General features: G+C 51.4%; 1 protein-coding gene across 1 annotated transcript; it reads left to right on the forward strand.

Annotated features, from left to right (window-relative positions):
- Positions 1 to 874: 874 nt before the first annotated feature.
- LOC136325762 (calcium release-activated calcium channel protein 1) lies at positions 875 to 22,404 on the forward strand. The gene is made up of 2 exons (XM_066260622.1): positions 875 to 1,469; positions 17,389 to 22,404. The coding sequence occupies exons 1-2, from the start codon at positions 1,173 to 1,175 to the stop codon at positions 17,989 to 17,991; spliced, it is 900 nt and encodes a 299-aa protein (XP_066116719.1). The 5' UTR covers positions 875 to 1,172; the 3' UTR covers positions 17,992 to 22,404.
- Positions 22,405 to 22,854: the final 450 nt, after the last annotated feature.

The following is a 22,854-nucleotide window of genomic DNA, read 5'->3' on the forward strand; positions in this document are numbered from 1 at the left end:
TTTGCACCTGCTGCCTCCCATTCCCCCAGGAAAGCAGGTTTCTGGCTCTTTACACTGCTGGTTCAGGGATTCTCTGCTCAAACACGACCAAGTCAGAAAGGTGTGAACTTAATTTATTTATCGCCTGTTCTCCCCACTAACATATAAGATTCCATGAAAGTTACCATTTTCCTGGAATCCTCAGCCTAGCACTTAACAGGGCTTGGTAAACATTTGCCGAATTGGCGTGTTTATGGGGTGCCCGCCCGGCCTACTTGGGTGTCAGACGCTGCTGAACTGTGCGTGAATGAACTGGACAAGACGGATCCAAACATCTCTGCCGGGAGTTTTCTAAAATGACAATTGCAGCCCTATCCATCCCCTTTACCTTGTTTTATTTATTTTAATCACTTTTATAAACTATTACAATTTACTACTTGGTGTGTCTTCCCAACTAGAATGAAAGCTCCACGAGGGCAGGGATCTTGTCCAGCTGGTTCCTCACCCTACCCTCAGCGCCTAGAACCGTGCGGGCCTCCAGGAGATGGTCAGTCAATACAGAATGAACTCTGGATCTCTGCCTGCTTTTTCCTGCAGACCTTGAGCTAACCTTGTTCCAAGGGGGAAACTGGCCTCAGGAACCGCCCAGAGGAGACCTCAGGCGACCCGACCAAGGAGTGTCCTGAGTCCGGGACAAGGGCCGTCAGGCAGCCGAGGAGGTAGGAGGCGCCGGCAGCCCGAGCGCAGCGGGGCCGAGGGACCCGAGCTACTTCCAGGAAGAGACCCGGGCGCCCGCGGCTTCGCGCCAGGAACTATGGGCGGTGCCGTCGGAGGAGACAGATCACATGACTCGCACGGGTACCGCCTACCCCGTCGTGGGCGGGTGTCGAGGTGGGCGGGGCTCATGTAAAACAGCGTGGGGCGGTGGCCAATCCCGGCGCGCGCCGAGGGTCCAGACCGGGGGGTCCGGTACGCTGGCTGGCGCGCAGACTCCGGCCCCTGCTTCCCTTACTTTTGCTATCGGGGCTGCGTGCCTACAAGCTGCGGCTGCAGCGGCCTCTCCAGCCCGCGAGGCCCGGCCCGCGCGAGGGGCAGGCGGCGGCTGCCTCCGGCGAAGGCGGACGTGCAGCGGGGAGTGGGGGCCGCTGCCTCCGCTGGCGCCCGGGCCGGCCCGCGCCTTTGCAGCGTGCTCCATGTATCCGGAGCCCGCCCCGCCCCCGAGCAACAACAGTCCTGAGCTTCCCCTCGGCGGCGGCAGCACCACCAGCGGCAGCTACCGGAGCCACCACCGCAGTGGGGACGGGGAGCCCCCAGGATCGCCGCCGCCGGCCGCCGTCACCTACCCGGAGTGGGTCAGCCAGAGTTACTCCGAGGTGATGAGCCTCAACGAGCACTCGATGCAGGCGCTGTCCTGGCGCAAGCTGTACTTGAGTCGCGCCAAGCTCAAAGCTTCCAGCCGGACCTCGGCTCTACTCTCCGGCTTCGCCATGGTGAGCACGGGCCGCCCTGCCCTCCCCCCTCTCTTGTCCTGGCGACACCCGCCCGCGGCCCCGACGGGGCCCACGGGGCAGCGGGCTGAGGGTGAGGGGAAGAACTGGGAGAAGGCGGTCGTGGACATGAGGGGAGGTGGGGGACAAGTGACTCCTGATGTGGGCGATTGGGTGTCATACAAATGTCCATGGTTGGCGGAGGGGTGGGGGACTCAGGTACCTTAAGATGGTCAAGCTCCATGCAGCAAGGAGGGAAAAACAGCAGGATCCTCGAAGTAGTTCTGCAAGACACTGTTCCACAAGTGTTCGGGGTAAAGGAAGGGACATCAAAGGTCTGCTGTCCTTGGAAGCAGGTGCCAGGAGGCGGGGAGGGGGAGGTGAACCCCTGAGCGCTCTCTGCACTTACACTTGAGGCCCAAAGTATGGTCACATTCTTTTACCGCCTAGTAGAGGGGATTTCCCGAACCCTTTTCTCCTACCACATTTTCCCCCCAGAGCCTCAGGCTGGGGGTTTGACAACCACTCCCCACCCTCAGTTTCTTCTCCAGCAACCTGCCACTGAGTCACTGGGTGTGGGGGAGGAGGATGGGAAATGTTCCCTTTGAATGGGCTCTTTCTCGACTTAGTGGGTCGGCATAGTTTCCTCTCCTTATGCAGGGCTGAGCTGATGTGAGAGAGGGTTGGGGTAGGCCAGGCTGCTGCTGGGGCAGAGAAGTGGCTCTGGGAATGCCTTCAGGCCTGGAATCTCCGAGTTTCCCAGGGCAGGGTGCTAGTAACATTTCTTGATTATCTGCCTGCATGAATGGGGTCCCACCCCTCCAACCCCCCAGGGTCTCTAGCCCAACTCTTGCTTGTCAGTGAGTGTGCTCAGCTCTTAGTCCGCAGGGAGGGAGGAAGGGAGTGGCTACACACCCTTTGTGTTTTCCTGGAAAGGGAGTTTGTCTGGTACTCTCCCTGTGATCTACAAACAAGTGGGCCAAGGCATTGGAGCTTGAACTTTTTAGAAACCCTGAGCGGGCCCAGAGTACACTGGGCCACAGTGTAAAGGCCCAGAGACTGGGGTGGGAAGAGCTCTCTGAACTCTGCTACTTGCTGCCTGTGTGACCTCAGATAAATCCCTCTCTGGGCCTTGATTTCTGAGTTGGTAAAACTTGAAGGCTGCTACTCAGAAGTTTTCTGACATTAAGAATTAAATTGAGGGAGGCTTGAGGGGAAGGGAGTGCGTTGTACAGGAGTGGTACTCTAGTTTTTAGTTTACGCTGATACGATGAAATTCTTTTTTATCGATCTCAGATCCTAAGAGGCAAGTCTGCCTATGCCTGAGGAATCTCTTAAGAGGAGCTGGCATTTGCCAAGCACCCATCATGTACCAGGCATTGCGTGGGGTGCCTTAACTTCCACACTAACTCCTCACCCACCCTTTGGGGTGACTTGGTCATGGGACTGCCCAGAGCCATCCAGCTAGTCTGCTGGAGTGGGAGTTGGACCCAGGTCAGCTGGCACGGACTCTCTTGGGCACTTTTTTTTTGTTTAAGATTTTATTTATTGATTTTACAAGATAGGAGAGGGGTGGGGTGTGAGAAGTATCAACTCATAATTCCTTTACTTTGGTTGTTAATTGCTTGTTGCTGGTTCCTTGTCACTTGTCTTATGTGCCTTGACCAGGCAAGCCCAGGGTTTCGAACCAGTGACCTCAGCATTCCAGTTTGATGCTCTATCCAGTGTGCCACTACAGGCCTGGCTCTCTTGGGTACTTTTGTCATTTCAGTGGGACATGTTAAGACTAGGCTCCCTAGGGAATGAGAAATATAGCAGAAAAAATTTTTTTTGTTGTTTTAAGTGAGAGGAGGGGAGATGGTTAGACAGACTCCCACATGCTCCCCAACCGGGATCCACCCAGCAACCCCATCTGGGGCTGATCCACACACACTCTAGAATCAATCAGAGAAGCAACCAACCGAGCAACCTTCCACCTCAGGCCACGCTCTAACCAGTCCAGCCCTTGGCTGCAAGCGGGAAGAGGGAAAGAAGGGGAAGAGAAGCAGATGGTCACTTTTCATGTGGGCCCTGACTGGGGATCAGACCCTGGACATCTGCACGCCTGGCCAATGCTCTACCCACTGAGCAAACTGGCCGGGGCAGTGTTGTTTTGCCTTATTTTTTTAAAGCAAAACAAAATTTTACAGCTTTAGGAGAAGAGAGTGACACCACTGTTTGTCAACTCTTCAGAGCAGTGCTTTGAAGATGGTGGGATACCCATTCCCCTTTTTCTTGGGGTCATAAATTTATAGCTGCCCAGTCCCCTTCCCACTCCAGGAGAAGTGAGAATGGGGGGGGTGACACTCTTCTGCCTTCTCTAGCCCTTTCTTCCTCACAAAGAAGTGGGCCTTCTAAACATGTCACATCCCTTTTCCTTTTGCTAAAAACAGTGTGGGGAAGTCAGGAGGCAGGGTCCACCAGTGGCATTGGGGGGCCCTTGGCTCACCCAGACTGTTTTTTGGGGACCCTTATTTTCCCTGGTCAGGGTGGCAAAGACTTCTTGGCTCTGCTGATGGAACGAATCCCCAGAAGTTCTGCCAGCAGGGAAGGGCTGAATCTCATGACGGCCTGGGCTCTGGGGAAGCAATTATAAGAGGGTAACTGTTTGCCACGTGTCTGGAAATCTGGGAGAGCTGGGATCGGGGTGGGGAGAGGGGCTCAGTAGGGCAGGTTGGCCTGCGCCCCACCCCAACCACAGACACCTAGCTTTGTGAGGGAGCCTCTGAGAGGCAGGGGGCCACACAGCCTGGCTCTATGGAAACAGAGTGAGTGAGCTTCCTGGACTACTCTCTCTTGTCCTGTGAGTCAGCACTATCAACTTCCTGCCCCCAAGGGCTTACTTCCAGAGAGACCTGGAAGACCAGAGGAGCTGATGTGACCTTTGATCTTCAGGGATAGGCAAGTTAAGGTCTCTAGGTGGGGATGAGGGAGGGTCTCCCAAGAACCTGAAGATTGAGAGAACCCCACCCACCACTATCGGAGGAAGGGCCTGGCCCCTCCTCAGGCATGGGGAGATAGGCTCAGACCAGTAGCTTCACTCTTTGGGGCCAGTTTTCTCATGTGTACAGAGGAACTTGTGTGCCGGTTCATTACGAAGGCCCAGTTGGGCCCTTGACAGGTTGAAGAATTTTAAGGATTTGATGTTAAACACCTTAGTGGACCCTCAAGACTGCAAACAAGATTCCCATTCCTGACAGCATTTCTTTTTTTTTTTTTTTTTTTTGTATTTTTCTGAAGCTGGAAACGGGGAGAGACAGTCAGACCCCCGCATGCGCCCGACTGGGATCCACCCGGCACGCCTACCAGGGGCGAGGCTCTGCCCACCAGGGGGCGATGCTCTGCCCCTCTGGGGCGTTGCTCTGACTCGACCAGAGCCACTCTGGCGCCTGGGGCAGAGGCCAAGGAGCCATCCCCAGTGCCCGGGCCATCTCTGCTCCAATGGAGCCTTGGCTGCGGGAGGGGAAGAGAGAGACAGAGAGGAAGGAGGGGGGGGGGTGGAGAAGCAAATGGGCGCCCCTCTCATGTGCCCTGGCCTGGAATCGAACCCGGGTCCCCCGCATGCCAGGCCGACGCTCCACCGCTGAGCCAACCGGCCAGGGCCCTGACAGCGTTTCTTGAAACAACAAGCCTTGTCTGGGCTCAGCATCCAAATTCCCAAGAAGGGGCTCTGGATGTGGCACATGATCAGCATCCTGCAGGTGCTCCTGAGCCAGAGGTACCCTCAAAGGCTGTGATTCAGGCTATCTGTGCCTCAGTTTACCTCTCAGTGAGAGGCTGCCAGCCTTGGCCTGACCCTGTCCGTTGAAGGATTGTGACAAGCACACATGGCCATCTTGGTGTGCTGGGGAAGGCAGGCTGTAACGTTAGCCTAAGCAGAAGATAATTGGGAAGGTCAGCCTCTTGCTGTAAACAAAATGCTTTTTACGACCTGGGATCAATTATTTTTGGATTATCTGCCTCAAGTTCTCTGCGGGCCAACACCCTTTTGTTTCTAGGTTCCTGGACAGGTTCAGAAGTTGCTTGGAATTTCTGTGAAAATGAGTTGGCAGGTAAGGCTCAAATCATAAGACATTATTGAGCCTCTGTAACCTGTGTTTAGAATCCAGAGGGGGATGGAGATGAGTAAGAATTACTATTCTCAGTGCTCATTACAGGTAGTGATCATGGTTATTGTTGGTTGGGCTCTTGGAAATGGCTAGACCTTATGCTAAGTGTTATATTTGTATCATTTCTTGTGATCTTCACACAACCTACAGAGGGTTGAATGACTTGCTTGAAGTTACCTGCCTGGTAAGCTGCACGTAAGCTTCTTACGTGCCTGTGTAGCCCTATTGCTATGGGAGAGGAAGCATCACAGTGGTGGGAGGCTGGAGCCAGACATCTTGGGTTCAAGTCCTGGCTTTTCCATTTACAACTATGAGATCATGGGGAAGTCACATGATGTCTCTGGGCCTCAGTATCCTCGACTGTAAAATGGGGGCAATAGTTGTACCAACCTCGTGGGATTGGGGTTAGGATTCATTGAATTAGTGCAGATAGTTCCCAACTTAAGGGGGTTCGACTTAACAAATTTTTCGTCTTTGTGATGGTGTAAAAGTGATACACATAGTAAATTATATGAGATAGTCCATACTTTATTATAAAATAAGCTTTGTGTTAGATGACTTTGCCCAACCGTAGGCCAATGTAAGTGTTCTAAGCTCATGTAAGTGGGCCAGTCTAAGCTATGGTGTTTGGTAGGTTAGGTAGATTGAATGCTTTTTTAATTTTTTTTATTTTTTATTTTTTACAGAGACAGAGAGAGAATCAGAGTGAGGGATAGACAGGGACAGACAGGAACGGAGAGATGAGAAGCATCAATCATTAGTTTTTCATTGCGTATTGCGACACCTTAGTTGTTCATTGATTGCTTTCGCATATGTGCCTTGACTGCGGGCCTTCAGCAGACTGAGTAATCCCTTGCTTGAGCCAGCAACCTTGGGTCCAAGCTGGTGAATTTTTGCTCAAACCAGATGAGCCCATGCTCAAGCTGGCAACCTTGGGGTCTCGAACCTGGGTCCTCTGCGTCCCAGTCCGACGCTCTATCCACTGCGCCACTACCTGGTCAGGCTGAATGCATTTTTGACTTTTGATTTGTGTATGTGTGCGAGAGAGAGAGAGAGAGAGAGAGAGAGAGAGAGAGAAACAGACAGGAAGGGAGAGAAATGAGAAGCATCGACTTATAGTTGTTTCTCTTTGGTTGTTCATTGATTGCTTCTCTTATGTGCCTTGACTGAGAGGCTCCAGCCAAGCCAGTGACCCCTTGCTCAAGCCAGCAACGATGGGACCATGTCTGTGACCCCACCACACTCAAGCCAACAACCCTGCGCCAAAGTTGGTGAGCCAGTGACCTTAAGGCTTTGAACCGGGGTCCTCAGTGTCCCTGGTCGATAATCTGTCCACAGCACCACCACAGGTCAGGCTGACTTTTGATATCTTCAACTTACAGTCAGTTTTCTGGGATGCAACTCCATTGTAAGTGGGGGAGCATTTGTATTTGCAAAGTACTTAGAATATACCTAGCCCAGGTATCCAGGAATCTCACCCACCCTGTTCTCATGGTGTTGGGACTGCTTTTTTTTTTTTTTTTAATTTTGTATTTATTCATTTTAGAGAGGAGAGGGCGATAGAGAGAGAGAAGGGGGGAGGAGCTGGAAGCATCAACTCCCATATGTGCCTTGACCAGGCAAGCCCAGGGTTTTGAACCGGCGACCTCAGCATTTCCAGGTCGACGCTTTATCCACTACGCCACCACAGGTCAGGCCTGGGACTGCTTTTATCAAGTTAACTGATTTGGAAGAATGTGATTCCAGCAAGCCTTGAGGGCGGTCAAGTTAGGGCTTGGGGAAGAGCCCTCTGATCAGAGGAAGTGTTGGAAACAAAGTTGCAAAGATGAGACTCTAGAGCAGTGGTAGTCAACCTGGTCCCTACCGCCCACTAGTGGGTGTTCCAGCTTTCATGGTGGGCAGTAGCTGGGTAGCGGAGCAACCAAAGTATAAATAAAAAGATAGATTTAACTATAGTAAGTTGTTTTATAAAGATTTATTTTGCCAAACTTAGCAAAAATACGACATAAAGTACTTGGTAAGTAATTATTATTATATACTTTAACTTGCTGTAACTCTGCTTTATAAATTTTTTTTTTTTTTTTTTTTTCCCATTTTTCTGAAGCTGGAAACAGGGAGAGACAGTCAGACAGACTCCCTCATGCGCCCGACCGGGATCCATCCGGCCCGCCCACCAGGGGCGGTGCTCTGCCCCCCAGGGGGCGATGCTCTGCCCATCCTGGGCGTCGCCATATTGCGACCAGAGCCACTCTAGCGCCTGAGGCAGAGGCCACAGAGCCATGCCCAGCGCCCGGGCCATCTCTGCTCCAATGGAGCCTTGGTTGCGGGAGGGGAAGAGAGAGACAGAGAGGAAAGCGCGGCGGAGGGGTGGAGAAGCAAATGGGCGCTTCTCCTGTGTGCCCTGGCCAGGAATCGAACCCGGTCCTCCGCACGCTAGGCCGACGCTCTACCGCTGAGCCAACCGGCCAGGGCCTGCTTTATAAATTTTATAAAGTAAAGTTACTTCCCTACTTTATAAATCACCATTACTGTGGAACTGGTGGGCAGTTAGAAAATTTTACTACTGCCTGACCAGGCGGTGGCGCAGTAGATAGGTTGTTGGACTGGGATGCGGAGGACCCAGGTTTGAGACCCCGAGTCTCCAGCTTGAGCGCGGGCTCATCTGGTTTAAGCAAAGCTCACCAGCTTGGACCCAAAGTCGCTAGCTCGAGCAAGGGGTTACTCGGTCTGCTGTAGCCCCACGGGCAAGGCACATATGAGAAAGCAATCAATAAACAACTAAGGTGTCGCAACGAAAAACTAATGATCGATGTTTCTCATCTCTCTCCGTTCCTGTCTGTCTGTCCCTGTCTATCCCTCTCTCTGACTCTCTCTCTGTCTCTGTAAAACAAACAAACAAAAACTACAAAAAGAAAATTTTACTACTAACAGAGATACAGAAGTGGGCGGTAGGTATAAAAAGGTTGACTACTGCTCTAGAGGGTCTTAGGGAGAGGCAAAGGGACTCCTCTGGCTGGAGCTGAGGGTGTATAGAAAGTAGTCGAGAAATAGGAATCTAGCTAGGCAAGATGGTACAGGGCCTTGACTGGCTATTTAGAGCCTTTGAATTCTTGGAAAGGCAATGGGGAGCCACGGAAGGTTTTGGATCAGAGGAGTTAAAGTGATGAATTCTAGAATAATGTTAATGATGTGACTTTACTGAACACCAGGCATGTGCCTGGACCTTTTTCTTTCAGTCTTATTTAGTCCTCAGAACCACTTTTTAAGGGTATGTACTGTCAGTGGGAAAACTAAGGCTCATATAGGTTATGATCATCTGGCTAGTAAAGTTCAAGCCCTACTCTGACTTGGAGACTTTTCTACTCAGCTACACTCTCTCTAAGTCCCCTGTAGCTGGCTGACAGCTGGGCCCTTGAAGCCTTCCAGATGTCCAGTTCCGTGCTCTTGGAGCTGTGTACAGATGGAATTTTGCTGAATGCCCCAAAGGGACAGTACTCCCTGCCTCAGATAAGAAGCCTTTTGTAAAAATTCACAAGTGCCTGGGGCATGTTTCTGGAATTTTCATCTGTGTTGAGCTCTTCTGGTTTGTGGGTCCAGGGCTGGTGAAGGAATCCAAGGTTTTCCAAGGGGGCACAATCATTGCAAGATGTATAGGGGACTTGGAGAACGTTTAATCAAAAGCCAGCAGGTTTCTCTGATGGGACTTACGGGGGTCTTCAATATGCTCCCCAGAGCCTGGCCTGTGTTGGCGCAGTGGATAAAGTGTCGTCCTAGAATGCTGAGGTCATGTGTTAGAAACCTGGGCTTGCCTGGTCAAGGCACATATGAGAAGCAGTGAACAACTAAAGTGAAGCAACTATGAGTTGATACTTCTGATTTCCCATCCCTCTCTCTCCTCTCTCCATAAAATCAATAAATAAAATCTGCCATTTTAGCTTAGCTGATAGGTAAATGAATGGGCATAACTGTGTGCCAGTAAAAATTGTAGTGTGCCTTGGCCGGGTGGCTAAGTGGATAAACCATCAACTCGGTGCACCAGAGATCGTGGGTTTGACCCCTGGTCAGGGCTTGCACAAGAAGCAATTGATGAGTGCACAACTAAATGGAAGAACTAAGTGAAACGAGTTGATTCTTCCCTCTCTGTCTGTCTCTCTCTCTTTCTCTCTCTCCCTCCCTGTCTCCCTTCATCTCTTTTTCTCTCAAAACAATGAAAAAAGTAAAACTTGGAGTCTGCAGGCCACAGTTTGCCAGCCCCTGGTCTCAGTGGCGGTTTCCACACTTCTGAGTGCACACCTCTCTCAAAAATTCTTAGTACTTGCCTCAGTACTTGTATGCTTGTATACATATGTCTGTATGTGTGATAATGTGTTCTAATAAAACATATGTGAAAATACAATACTGAAACGTAGAAAGGGTGAGCTGAATAAATCCACTCCAAGTTCTGGTGTGGTCTTCCGATTTCCAGCAGATCACGTAAGATCGTCTGTCCAATACCTCAGAGGCCCTAGGTTGCAATACCTAAAAGGCAAGTGTTACCTCCGTGTATCCCTCACCAGTCTTGCACCGAAGCACACAGGCTGGAGAAACAGAGAGAAGTAGAGTGGGGTGGAGGAAACATGGTCTGCCGTTACATCTTCCGAACACCGCAGCAAAGTGCCATGGTGGAAGCGTGTTGAAGGATGCTGACCGCGGCCTGAAAGGGCGAGCCTGAACGTTCAGAGCCTGTCCTCCTCCCAGGGCGGGCGGGGGGTAGGTGGGGAGTTGGCCCTCTTCCTTCCTGCTTTCTCTCCAGCAGAGCCACAGGACCCTCCAGGCACATAATAGGTTCTCCATACATATTTTTCATGAATGAATGAATAAATGAGTGGCCCTGTCCTCGCCTGGGAAGCCATGGAACAGGGGTGACCTGGTGGAAAACCTAGAGAAGTCGGAATTAGCCAGATGAAGAGAGAGTCGAGGCCTCTTCTCCCCCCCATCTCCCCCAATCTGCAGGTTTGGCCTAGGTGAGTGGTTTATAGCATAAATGGAGTGAGTTTGAACCAGCATTTTTTTTTTTAATGAAATAAGTATAGAATGAAATGGAAAGCAGCAGCATGCATCCTGTGTTGTAAGAACAGACCTCGTTGGTGCTTTTAAGGATAAGTATTGTTTGGTGGAACTTTTGTTTCTGTTATGCATGGGCGTGTATCTATTTATAGAAATATTCGGAGTACTGGAGGTCGTGGTCAAAGAGTTTATAAACTGCTGGACGAGGCCTCAGCCCTCTCTTAATAGATGGTTTGCATCTGAGGTGGGACGGGCAGGCTCAGACAGCTCTGGGTGACCCCAGGTGACTGTGGCTTGACGGCTCTCCTGCTCCAGGCTGCAAACACCCACCCTCCTCAGAGGGAACAAGAGAAGCCTAGGCTTGGAAGAGGAGAGCCATGCTTCCTAGCTGTGGGCGCTCGGGTCGCGCCAGACACAGGAGGGCTGCCTCCAGAGGGCCTGGCCTTCCAGGCGCCTGGTGGCCCGGGCCTCTATGGAGTCCAGCAGAAGTGAGGAGCGGCATTCAGGCAGGCGTTGTAGGCAGACGCTGGCAGAGCCAGCCAGGCCCTACCTTTCAGAATCACATGGCCCTCTTGACTCATCAACACCCGAGAATTGGTGCCTCGGCGTCTCATGTGCTGGCAGTCCATGGACCATTCTGAGGTGGGACTGGTGGTCTCTCACCCTTCCTAGCCCTTGAGGGCCCCTGTGGTTCAAGCAGGCCTGTGGCTGGATGAGAGCTATTTATTTTGGTGTAAGGGGCCCAGCTATATTTACCTTGTGAAGCTGCTTGTAATCTGATCTGTCTCTCCCGGATTCAGCTGGCAAATCCCCTGCCAGGTTTGGGAGGCCCCTGTGACTGGACTCTCCCTTTTCTTAGGGAGATTTCCCAGGTGTGAAGCATTCTGGAAAGAGCAGTGGCTTCATTCCTGTGAGCAGTTTCTATCGGGATCCATGGTTTTTGCCAGCTGCTCCTTTAAGCAAGCCCCATGGCGTGGAACTTGATCCCCAGTGTGGGAACAGTATATGCATACAGCCAACCCTCCTGGTCGCAGTTCCAGGAGCTGTAGGGTCCAGCGCAGGTGACTGGGTTTCTTCTGGAGCACGGCAAGAGGCCCCTTCCCCTTCCCCTTCCTCTTCCTCGGAGGGCCCAGTGTTGCAGACAGAACCAGAACCGCCTGCTCAGCCTCTCCCTGGCCCAAGAACTGGAGGACAGCTGGCCAATTCTGGTGTCCTCAGGCCAGGTGTGTCCCCACAGCTGCATCTGGTCCTGAAGCTTGTGGCTGTGACAGATGTTGTGGAAACAGTGGTTTCTGTCCTGCTGACATGGCCATCTGGCCAGCTGTGGTCTGGGGCATGCTTTTTCCTTGTGCCCAGAGATTATAGCTGGGTCAAACAAGGCCCAGAATGGGGGTCCAGCCCCCCCCACCCCAAGGGGCAGAACATGGGCATGAGGGGTCAGCTGTCTTCAGCCTAAGCACAGGGCATCCACTTCAAGCCCTGTGTTTTTCTTTCTAACTAAGATTTATTGAGCACCTCCTGTGGGCCAGCCCGGTGTTAAAACACATGTCAAGACCTCATTTAATCTCCTCGGTGACTGTTTTCATCCCACTGGGCTGTTATAACAGAGTACTGCAGACTGGGTGGATGGCTAATAAACAACGGACATTTATTTCTCACAGCTCTGGAGGCCGGAAGTCCAGTATCAAGGCACCTGCAGATTTGATAAATGTTACAGGCCAACTTCCAGGCTGATGGACAACGTTTTTCACTGTGTCCTCCTGGGGCGGGAGGCTGGGAGGGTCTCTGCAGCACTGTTTCCATCATGGACTCTCTGCCCTCAGGACTTCCTCGCCTGCCCTAGGCCTCACCTCCTCACACCATGACATGGGGCGGGGTTAGGGCTAGGGATACAGTGTGAGAGTTGGGTTCGAGGCAGTGTACAGTGGCAGAACCAGGGAGAGAAGGGCTCCTGTGCCTCCCTTTTCACGAGGCTCCGAGCCAAGTGAACCTTTGGGACCACTGACCTCACCTCTCTGATTCTCAGTTCCCTCACTTATAAAAGAATAATGGTTGACATTTGACTAAGCTTATTGTGGGCTTGTCAGGTGTTATTCTGAGGCCTTTCTATTTGTGAACTCATGAATCCTCCTAACAGCCGGTAGAGGTAGGCCCCGTTGCATCAATGCGGAAGCTGTGGCAGAGAGGTCGAGAGACTTATTCAAGGTTCACAGTTTTGTGAGTGGAGGAGCCAGTTCACTTTTGACAGCCATCGACAGGGGGAGGTACCAGGTAAGGGAGCATTACCTGTATATGCTCCCCCCCCCAACATGCTCCCCGTGTCCAGCTCAGGGCCTGGCACACCTAAAGGGTCTGGACATTTCCAGTGAGTGAATAAATAGCCAGTGGGTCCAGGGCAGCCAAGCAGCGGGCTTTCCTGCTTGTCCCTTCTCTGGTTTCAGGTTCCGGGGCAGCAAGCCAAAACAGGAAGAGGAAGTATTGGGGGTGGGTAGGTGGCAGAAGGCATCCCTCGCTGAAGGGGGTGTGCCCCCCTTTTCCCTGTGGGCAGCCCTGGAGACAGAGACCATGAGGCCTCCGCACCTGGCCTTGAATTCGCCATGCCCTGGTGGCCTGTCCTGATGCCCCACATCCCTCCCTGACATGGACTAAATTCCTGGGGTTGGCCTTAGGCAAGCAATGGTCTTAAAAACAGCCAAAATGCTAATGTCACCGCTCCAGCTTTAGAAAAACTTGAAACATTTTATAAACTCTTGGGCTGAAAAGTTCGTACAGTCCTCAGCTGTGGGAATTCCAGAACAAAGGGTTGTGAAGCCCATTGAATTTATCTGAAAAATCCTATGACTATATAAACCTGGGCCTTTTAAGGCAGATGTCCATTATTGTCACCAGATTCTCAAAGGTGTCAGACCCCAAAATCAGCTCTGGATTGTACATACCTCTCCAGCCAGAGAAGAGAGACCTCAGGATTTTACAGTGGTTCTGGGGATGATGGTTCTTCTGAACTGAATAATAATAATAAAATTCACTTTCCCTGAGGGTTTACTCTGTACAACAATGTCAGGGTAGGCCCTGGCCAGTTGGCTCAGTGGTAGAGCATCAGCCCAGCATGTGGAAGTCCCAGGTTCGATTTTCGGCCAGGGCACACAGAAGTGCCCATCTGCTTCTCCACCCTTCCCCTTTTCTTTATCTCTCTCTTCCCCTCCTGCAGCCAAGGCTCCATTGGAGCAAAGTTGGCCCAGGTGCTGAGGATGGCTGCATGACCTATGCCTCAGGCACTAGAATGGCTCTCGTTGCAACAGAGCAACGCCCCAGATGGGCAGAGTATCAGCCCCTGGTGGGTATGCCAGGTGGATCCCGGTCGGGCTCATGCGAGAGTCTGTCTCTCTGCCTCCTTGCTTCTCACTTCAGAAAAATATAAAAACGGCCCTGGCCGGTTGGCTCAGCGGTAGAGCGTCGGCCTAGCGTGCGGAGGACCCGGGTTCGATTCCCGGCCAGGGCACACAGGAGAAGCGCCCATTTGCTTCTCCACCCCTCCGCCGCGCTTTCCTCTCTGTCTCTCTCTTCCCCTCCCGCAGCCAAGGCTCCATTGGAGCAAAGATGGCCCGGGCGCTGGGGATGGCTCTGTGGCCTCTGCCTCAGGCGCTAGAGTGGCTCTGGTCGCAACATGGCGACGCCCAGGATGGGCAGAGCATCGTCCCCTGGTGGACAGAGCATCGCCCCATGGTGGGCGTGCCGGGTGGATCCCGGTCGGGCGCATGCGGGAGTCTGTCTGACTGTCTCTCCCTGTTTCCAGCTTCAGAAAAATGCAAAAAAAAAAAAAAAAAAAAAAAAGAAAAATATAAAAACGAAACAAAAAACAATGCCAGGGTAATAAGTATCAGTCTTTTTTTTTTCTTTTCTTTTTTTTATTTATTTTTTATTTAAGTTGGAAACAGGGACGCAATCAGACAGACTCCCGCATGCGCCCGACCGGGATCCACCTGGCATGCCCACCAGGGGGTGATGCTCTGCCCATCTGGGGCGTTGCTCTGCTGCAACCAGAGCCATCCTCAGCGCCTGGGCCAACTTTGCTCCAATGGAGCCTCAGCTGTGGGAGGGGGTGAGAGAGACAGAGAGGAAGGAGAGGGGGAGGGGCGGAGAAGCAGATGGGCGCTTCTGTGTTCCCTGGCTGGGAATCGAACCTGGGACTCATGTACACCAGGCCGACGCTCTACCACTGAGCCAACCAGCCAGGGCATAAGTATCAGTCTTTTACATCAGATTAACTCTGCCCTCACAACCACCCGCCGAGCCATGTGCCATTATTCCCATTTTACAGATAAGGAAACCAAGGCCCAGAAAGTTGGAGAAACTTGCCAGAGTTACAGCTAAATAACGGAGCCAGAAATAAAAGCAAACAAGGCTAGACACGACAGGCAGAAGGAGAGCCAGTGGGGAAGGAAGGAGCCTACCACCCTGCCCAGGAGGAAGGAGGGGTCAGGGCAGGCTGGTGTGGGGCTGATGGGTACATTTCAGCATTAGACCTCCCACTCGCGGAGCCTGGCACATAATTAGTGAACACTTCATGAAGGGTCACTCTCCTTAATGGTATTGCAGTTGGTACTTACTGCTCCAGGCCTGGCAGGCAGGCCCTGGCAGTGTGCCCACCACCTGCTGCCCAGAGCACAGATCTGATGAGCTTGCACTTTCACATGGGGGTGATCTGCAAGGCCCGGGTGAAAAGCAGTGGATGGCAATCCTGGAGTGTGCCCCAGGTGACCCCGGGCCCATAGTTCTTCAGGAACTAGGGAGCAGCTCGTGCGTCAGCCATGGGGCCCTGTGCCCGGAGTAGATGGCCTGAGGCCTTGTCCCACTGCCCCCAGCTGGAGCCCGTCTCTTCTGGGAAGCCTCTCGTGGTTCCTTGTTGGTTTGTGCGGTGTGTTCTCAGAAAGGACCTGGGCATGACCTTCCTCTCCATCCCTGTGCTTCTGCTTGAAAAGGTGGTATGGAGCCAACAGGGAAGGTGGTGGGTGGTTGCTTTTTCTTTTTTTTTTCTTTTTTTTTTTTTTTGTGGGAGAGACAGAGTCAGAGAGAGGGACAGATAGGGACAGACAGACAGGAAGGGAGAGAGATGAGAAACATCAGTTCTTCGTTGCGGTTCCTCTGTTCATTGATTGATTTCTCATATGTGTCTTGACCGGGGGCTACAGCAGATCAAGTGACCCCTTGCTCAAGCCAGCGACCTTAGGCTCAAGCTGGTGAGCCTCGCTCAAACCAGATGAGCCTGCGCTCAAGCTGGCGACCTCGGGGTCTTGAACCTGGGTCCTCCACATCCCAGTCTGATGCTTCATCCACTGTGCCACCACATGGTCAGGCTGCTTTTTCTTTTTAAAGAATTTTTTTTCCCTTGGAGAGAGGGAGAGAGAGAAGAGAAGCATCAACTCGTAGTTGCATCACTTTATTCATTCATTGATTGCTTCTCATACATGCCTTGTCCAAGAGGCGCAAGTCAGCGACCTTGGGCTTCAAGCCAGTGACCTTGGGCTCAAGCCAACAAGCTTGGGATCAGGTTGATGATCCTGTGCTCAAAACAGCCACCTCAGGGTTTCAAACCTGGGTCCTCAGTATCCCAGATAGATGCTCTATCCACTGTGCCATCACTGGTCAAGCTGCTTTTTCTTTCTTTTTTTTTTTTAATGCAAACTTTTTGTCATAGTAAAATATTCATAGTCTGACCTGTGGTGGCGCAGTAGATAAAGCCTTACCCTGGAATGTTGAGGTCATGGGTTTGAAATCTTGGGCTTGCCCAGTCAAGACACATACAATAAGCAACCAGGGAACAATTAAAGTGAAGCAACTATGAGTTGATACTTCTCATTTCCCACCCTCTCCTCTCTCTGTAATATCAAAAATTATATATATATACATATTCATAAGACCATTTTAACCATTTGTGGCAGTTGGATTTTAATACCTGGCTAGGTGGTAAGAACAGCGGTTGCTGTTTGGAAGATTGTCTGCCACATGCCAGGAGCTCCTCTTTGTTAAAATAACATGATGTTCCTATTTTACCAATAAAATTGAGGCTCAAAAAATTCTGTGACTTTTCTAAGGACGTTGCTATTGAGCAGCAGAACTGGGATTCAAATCCAGGCAGCCTGGGCTCCAAGCCTACTTTCTTTACCAGTACTTTCTAGAAGTAGCTTTTCAACCCCCAGTGGATGGTTTTGGTGGGGGTTTTTTTTGGTATTTTTCTGAAGTTAGAAGCAGGGAGGCAGTCAGACAGACTCCTGCATGCGCCCAACTGGGATCCACCTGGCATGCCCACCAGAGGGTGATGCTCTGCCCATATGGGCCATTGCTCCATTGTGGCCGGAGCCATTCTAGCGCCTGAGACTGAGGCCATAAAGCCATCATCAGCGCCCAGGCCAACTTTGCTTCCATGCAACCTTGGTTGTGGGAGGGGAAGAGACAGAGAGGAAGGAGAGGGGGAGGGGTGGAGAAGCAGATGGGTGCTTCTCCTGTGTGCCCTGGCTGGGAATCGAACCCAGGACTTCCACACGCCGGGCCAACACTCTACTGCTGAGCCAACCAGCCAGGGCCTGGATGGGTCTTATGGTTCTTATTATACAGATGTGGCAGCTGAGGTCAGGTGATGTTGCCAGGGTCCCAGGGTTAATGACAGGAAGGCAGCCTCTGTGGATTGAGGCTGCCCTGGTGCTCAGTCTGCCTCTCCGCCCCCCCCCCAGGTGGCGATGGTGGAGGTACAGCTAGATGCTGCCCATGACTACCCACCTGGGCTGCTCATCGCCTTCAGTGCCTGCACAACAGTGCTGGTGGCTGTGCACCTGTTTGCGCTCATGATCAGCACCTGCATCCTGCCCAACATCGAGGCGGTGAGCAACGTGCACAACCTCAACTCTGTCAAGGAGTCGCCCCACGAGCGTATGCACCGCCACATCGAGCTGGCCTGGGCCTTCTCCACCGTCATCGGCACGCTGCTCTTCCTGGCCGAGGTCGTGCTGCTCTGTTGGGTCAAGTTCTTGCCCCTCAAGAAGCAGCCAGACCAACCACAGCTCACCACAAAGCCCCCAGCACCTGGTGTGGTCGCCAATGTCAGCAATAGTGGCATCACCCCGGGCCAGGCTGCCGCCATTGCCTCCACCACCATCATGGTCCCCTTCGGCCTGATCTTCATCGTTTTTGCCGTCCACTTCTACCGCTCACTGGTCAGCCATAAGACGGACCGACAGTTCCAGGAGCTCAACGAGCTGGCTGAGTTCGCCCGCTTGCAGGACCAGCTGGACCACAGAGGGGACCACCCCCTGACACCTGGCAGCCACTATGCCTAAGCCCTCCTGGGCCTGGGCACTTTTTCCTAGCTTTGGCCTTCCACCCTTCCCCACAGCCATGTCCTGCCCCGGCCTCAAGGACCGCTTGCTCAGGGTGCAGGCTTTCTGCCGGGGGCAGAGAGTGGAAGGAAGAGGCTCTTTTTAAAGAGAAATGACTGCACTTTGAAACTTTCCTCTGGGAGACTAAGTACTTCCTATTCTTCCAGCTCCGGGTTCACCTCCTGTTAGGAGGCCACTGATGGGAGCCAGAGCCGGGACAGATGCTCCTCTTGTCCCTACTCCTCGCCCATGACAGTGCCATCTGGATGCTTCCTGTCCTTTCCCTCTTGACCTCCCCTGCCCTATTCAGCGTTGAGTGTGTATGTGTGTGCGCGTTTGTGCGTGCGCGTGTGTGTGTGTGTGTGTGTGTGTTTACATAAATATACTCATAATGCCTTCTCTCGTGTCTGCGTTTGTTGGGTCTGGGCTGCCTGGTGTTACTTCTTCTGGTGCCCTGATCAGGTAAGCCTCTAAACAGATTGCTTTTTCCAACGTTCTGAGAAATTTCAGGCCTTACAAAAGAGTGGCACAAACAACAGTAACTGAAATACATATGCAGTCAATTCTTTTTATTCACAGTAGTTCTGTTCTATAACATGACCGTGAACACTTCCTGTGGGAAAGACGGGGTTAGGTTCCTGTGAGCCTCAGGTCACAGTACTTTTGTCAGCTGAAGGATAAGTAACCTTGTTTATATATGTTTCTATGTAAAGACACCTTATTTAATATTATATATAGTGTTGATTCACTGGCATTGAATTCAGGGCCAGCAGAACCACCTCTCATGCCTGAAAGGAAGCGTGCCTCCCTGATAGGAAGGAGCCTTTTCTCCACCAGGTGCACGACAGCCCCTCAACGTGATGCTTGAGGGCCGTTTTTAATGGCAAAATCAACAAAAAGTGGGAAATGTGGTACTCACTAGAACGTGAGAAAGATCCTTATTTACAGGATGAGAACAGAAACAGAGCAGAGGGTTTCCATATTCAACCTCAGCAAGTAGGCAGATTTGCAAATATAGAGACTGGGAATCATGAAGATCAGTGTGTCGTGTGTCACCCCCCCCCCCCCGCCCCTGAGCCATATGCATTAGTTGCTGATGTCAAGACCCTTCATACTTAAATACTTCTTCCTAAAACCCAGGACTTTCTTATGTAACCACAGTTCAGTGATCACATTCAAGAAATCTGACAGCGATGCGATACTAAAGGACCGCTTGCGTTCACTTTCCTGCTTCTCTCAGTCATGTACTTTCCAGCAGTGGTTTTTCCATCTGGAAGCATGGCATTGCCTGGAGTTGGACCAACCTCTCTTGATCCCTGTGACATGGACATTTTTGAAGTGCCCAGACCTGTGGTTTGTAGAATGCTGCCTCAGTCTGGTTTCTCTGCTCTTTTGTCGTTGTTATAATCAGGTTGTGCATTTTGGCAGGAATATTTGTCTCCTTTTTGCAGATGACAAAGTTGATGCCCAAAGAGGTTAAGTAATTGGCCAGAATTCAAACCTGGAAAGTCTGGCCCAGAGCCTGGACCTCCACAGGAATCTTTACATGGGCAGATTCTGGCTTTGCTTAGGAAATGGAGGGTCCTGGCAGGGTGGCTCGGGGGATAAAGTGTCGTCCCGGTGCGCCAAGGTCGCAGGTTCGATCCCTGGTCAGAGCACATGAGAAGCATCCAATGAGTGCACAACTAAGTGGAATAAGTTATGCTTCTGTCTCTCCCCCCACTCAACTCAAAATTTAAAATATATATTTTTTTAAATGGGAAGATGCGCCCTGGCCAGTTGGCTCAGTGGTAGAGCATTGGCCCAGTATGTGGATGTCTTGGGTTTGATTCCCAGTCAAGGCACACAGGAGAGGCACCCATCTGCTTCTCCACACCTCCCCCTCTTTTTCTCTCTCTACCTCTCCCACCTCCTTTAGCCATGGCTTGATTGGAGTGAGTTGTCCCGGGCACTGAGGATAGATCCATGGCTACCAGGTGCTAAGAAGAGCTCGGTTGCTGAGCAACAGAGCAATGCCCCAGATGGGCAGAGCATCGCCCCCTAGTGGGTTTGCCGGGTGGATCATGGTCAGGGCACATGCAGGAATCTGTCTCTCTGCCTCCCCTCCTCTCACTGAATAAAGAGAGAAAAAAAAAAGATTCTCTGGCCAGGTTGCTCAGTTGGTTAGAGCAGTGACCTGACATGGCAAGATTGTAGGTTTGATCCCTGGTCAGGGCACAGGCAGGAATCAACCAATGACGGCATGAATAAATGGAACAACAAAATCAATGTTTTTCTCTTTGTCTCCCTTCCTCTCTAAAAATCAATAAATACAAAAAATAAAAAGGAAGATTGAGCAGTAGCATGGGGTGCACCTTGTAGAGCAACAGTGAGTGGGAACATATATATGCTACAGTCCCCACTGCCCCAACATGTCTCATACCAGGCCAGCTTCATCTATGCTATTTGCCTGGTCCCTGCGGGCCTTAGAGTTTGAGAGCTCTGTCTCTTTCAGAAAGTGGTTTTATAAATACAAAGTGCTCTGACTAAAGTGAAGGTTGGGGGAAAGTGTGGCCTTCAGTTCTTGTCCTACGCTGACTTGGAAGTTAGCCCACAGCAGCTTTGTGGGCTGAGTTGGAAAGGGGCCCATCCTTGTCTCCTGTGGCAGCTTCTTGCCTCCATCCTGCATCACATGCACCAGGACCCACCCCTCCCCTGTTCCTGGACGAGCTGGACCAAGGAGGACAATTAGGACGAGGCAGGGGCACCTGAATGAAGCCTTCCACTGCTTCCCAGAGAAGACAAAGGCATCTTCCAGCACCCTCCTGAGAGATCCACCTCCGGCTCTGGAGAGGCCTGCGGTCCCCCTGGAATGATTTCTGGGCTGTGACTAGTCTTATGTTTTCTTTCCTAAACTTGCCTGAACTCAAGCATCACAAGATTGGCTTGTAAAATGCAGATATCCAAGCCCCTCCCTGGGTGTGTCTGATTCTGTTTTTAACAAACCCATTTAAACCTGGGTGACTTAGGGAAATGCTGGTTGTTAAGAACTTGGTCTCTTTAATTTCAGTTTTATTCCTATTTTGAGTAAATAATATATATTCACATGCTTCCAAATACACAGCGAAAAGCTACCCTCCCCGTTCCCAGGTTCCCAGTTGTCCCAGAGACAACTATTGTTGCCAGTTCATTTTGTTTCCCATTTAGAGTTTATACATAAACCAGCACCCCCTGCCACCTTCCTTGAAAAAATGGTAGGTAGCCTGTACACGCTGCCACCGTTCTGTACCACAAGAGTATACAGACACCTATGTTGAAGTGCAAGCACTGTCTAGCTTGGTGACTTGTGAACCTCCCTGGACCTGTTTCCTTCTCTAAATTGGCACAATAATAGCAGGTTTTTGAGGGTTATGGGGGGGGGTGCACATGTAAAGCTGTCAGCATAGGACCTGGCACCTAAGTGAGTGCTCTATCTGGTTAATTTTTTTATTACTGATTTTAGCTAGAGAGGAAGAGAGAAACACGAGAACATCAATCTGTTCCTGTATGTGCCCTGACCAGGGATCGAACCAGTAACCTTTGCACTTTGGGGATGATGATCTAACTAACCAAGCTATCCAGCCAGGGCCTATCTGGTTAATTCTGTGTCCCAGGGTAGCCAGGCTCAGCTTCTTGGTGTCAGAAGCACAGACCATGCCTTGTTTATGACTTAAGAGGTAGGAAGAATCTTAGCAGTGTCAGCGTTTATTGAACCTTTACTATGTGCCAGGCGCTTGGTGAGGCCTTTATGAACATCATGGTATTTCAGGGTTACGTGGTGGAGGGCAGGCTGAGTCATTCTTCTGTAGAATGTTTACACTGTAGCATGTTTAACAGAATCCCCAGCCTCTACCTACTAAGTGTCAGTAGCATCCTCAATCAGCTATCACAACCAAAATGTTTTCGGACATGCCACATGTCACCAGGGAAGGAGACGGGATCCCTTATTTGATCTTCACAGTAACCACAACACCCCTGGGTAGTAAATACTATTATTGTCCCATATTAGAGGGGAGGAAACCTAGAAAATAGGTTGGAGCCCTGTCCGACTGGCTCAGTGATAGAGCATCGGCCCAGCATGTGGATATCCCAGGTTTGATTCCCAGTCAGGGCACACAGGAGAAGTGCCCATCTACTTCTTCACCCCTCCCCCTCTCACTTCTCTCTCTCTCTCTCTCTCTCTCTCTCTCTCTCTCTCTCCCTCCCTCCCTCCCTCCCAAGATTCTCTGGCCAGGTTGCTCAGTTGGTTAGAACAGCGACCTGACATGGCAAGATTGTAGGTTTGATCCCTGGTCAGGGCACAGGCAGGAATCAACCAATGACGGCATGAATAAATGGAACAACAAAATCAATGTTTTTCTCTTTGTCTCCCTTCCTCTCTAAAAATCAATAAATACAAAAAATAAAAAGGAAGATTGAGCAGTAGCATGGGGTGCACCTTGTAGAGCAACAGTGAGCGGGAACATATATATGCTACAGTCTCCACTGCCCCAACATGTCTCATACCAGGCTAGCTTCATCTATGCTATTTGCCTGGTCCCTGCAGGCCTTAGAGTTTGAGAGCTCTATCTCTTTCAGAAAGTGGTTTTATAAATACGAAGTGCTCTCTCTCCCTCCCTCCCTCCCTCCCTCCCTCCCTCCCTCCCTCCTGCAGCAATGGCTCAATTGGAGCATGTTGGCCTCAAGTGCTGAGGATGGCTCCATAGCCTGGCCTCAGGCACTAAGAAGAGCTCAGTTGCTGAGCAATGGAGCAACACCCCCAGGTGGGCAGAGCCTCACCCTCTAGTGGGCTTGCCAGGTGGATCC

Source organism: Saccopteryx bilineata, chromosome 2 (genome assembly GCF_036850765.1).
Source record: "Saccopteryx bilineata isolate mSacBil1 chromosome 2, mSacBil1_pri_phased_curated, whole genome shotgun sequence".
NCBI classification, from domain to species: Eukaryota; Metazoa; Chordata; class Mammalia; order Chiroptera; family Emballonuridae; genus Saccopteryx; species Saccopteryx bilineata.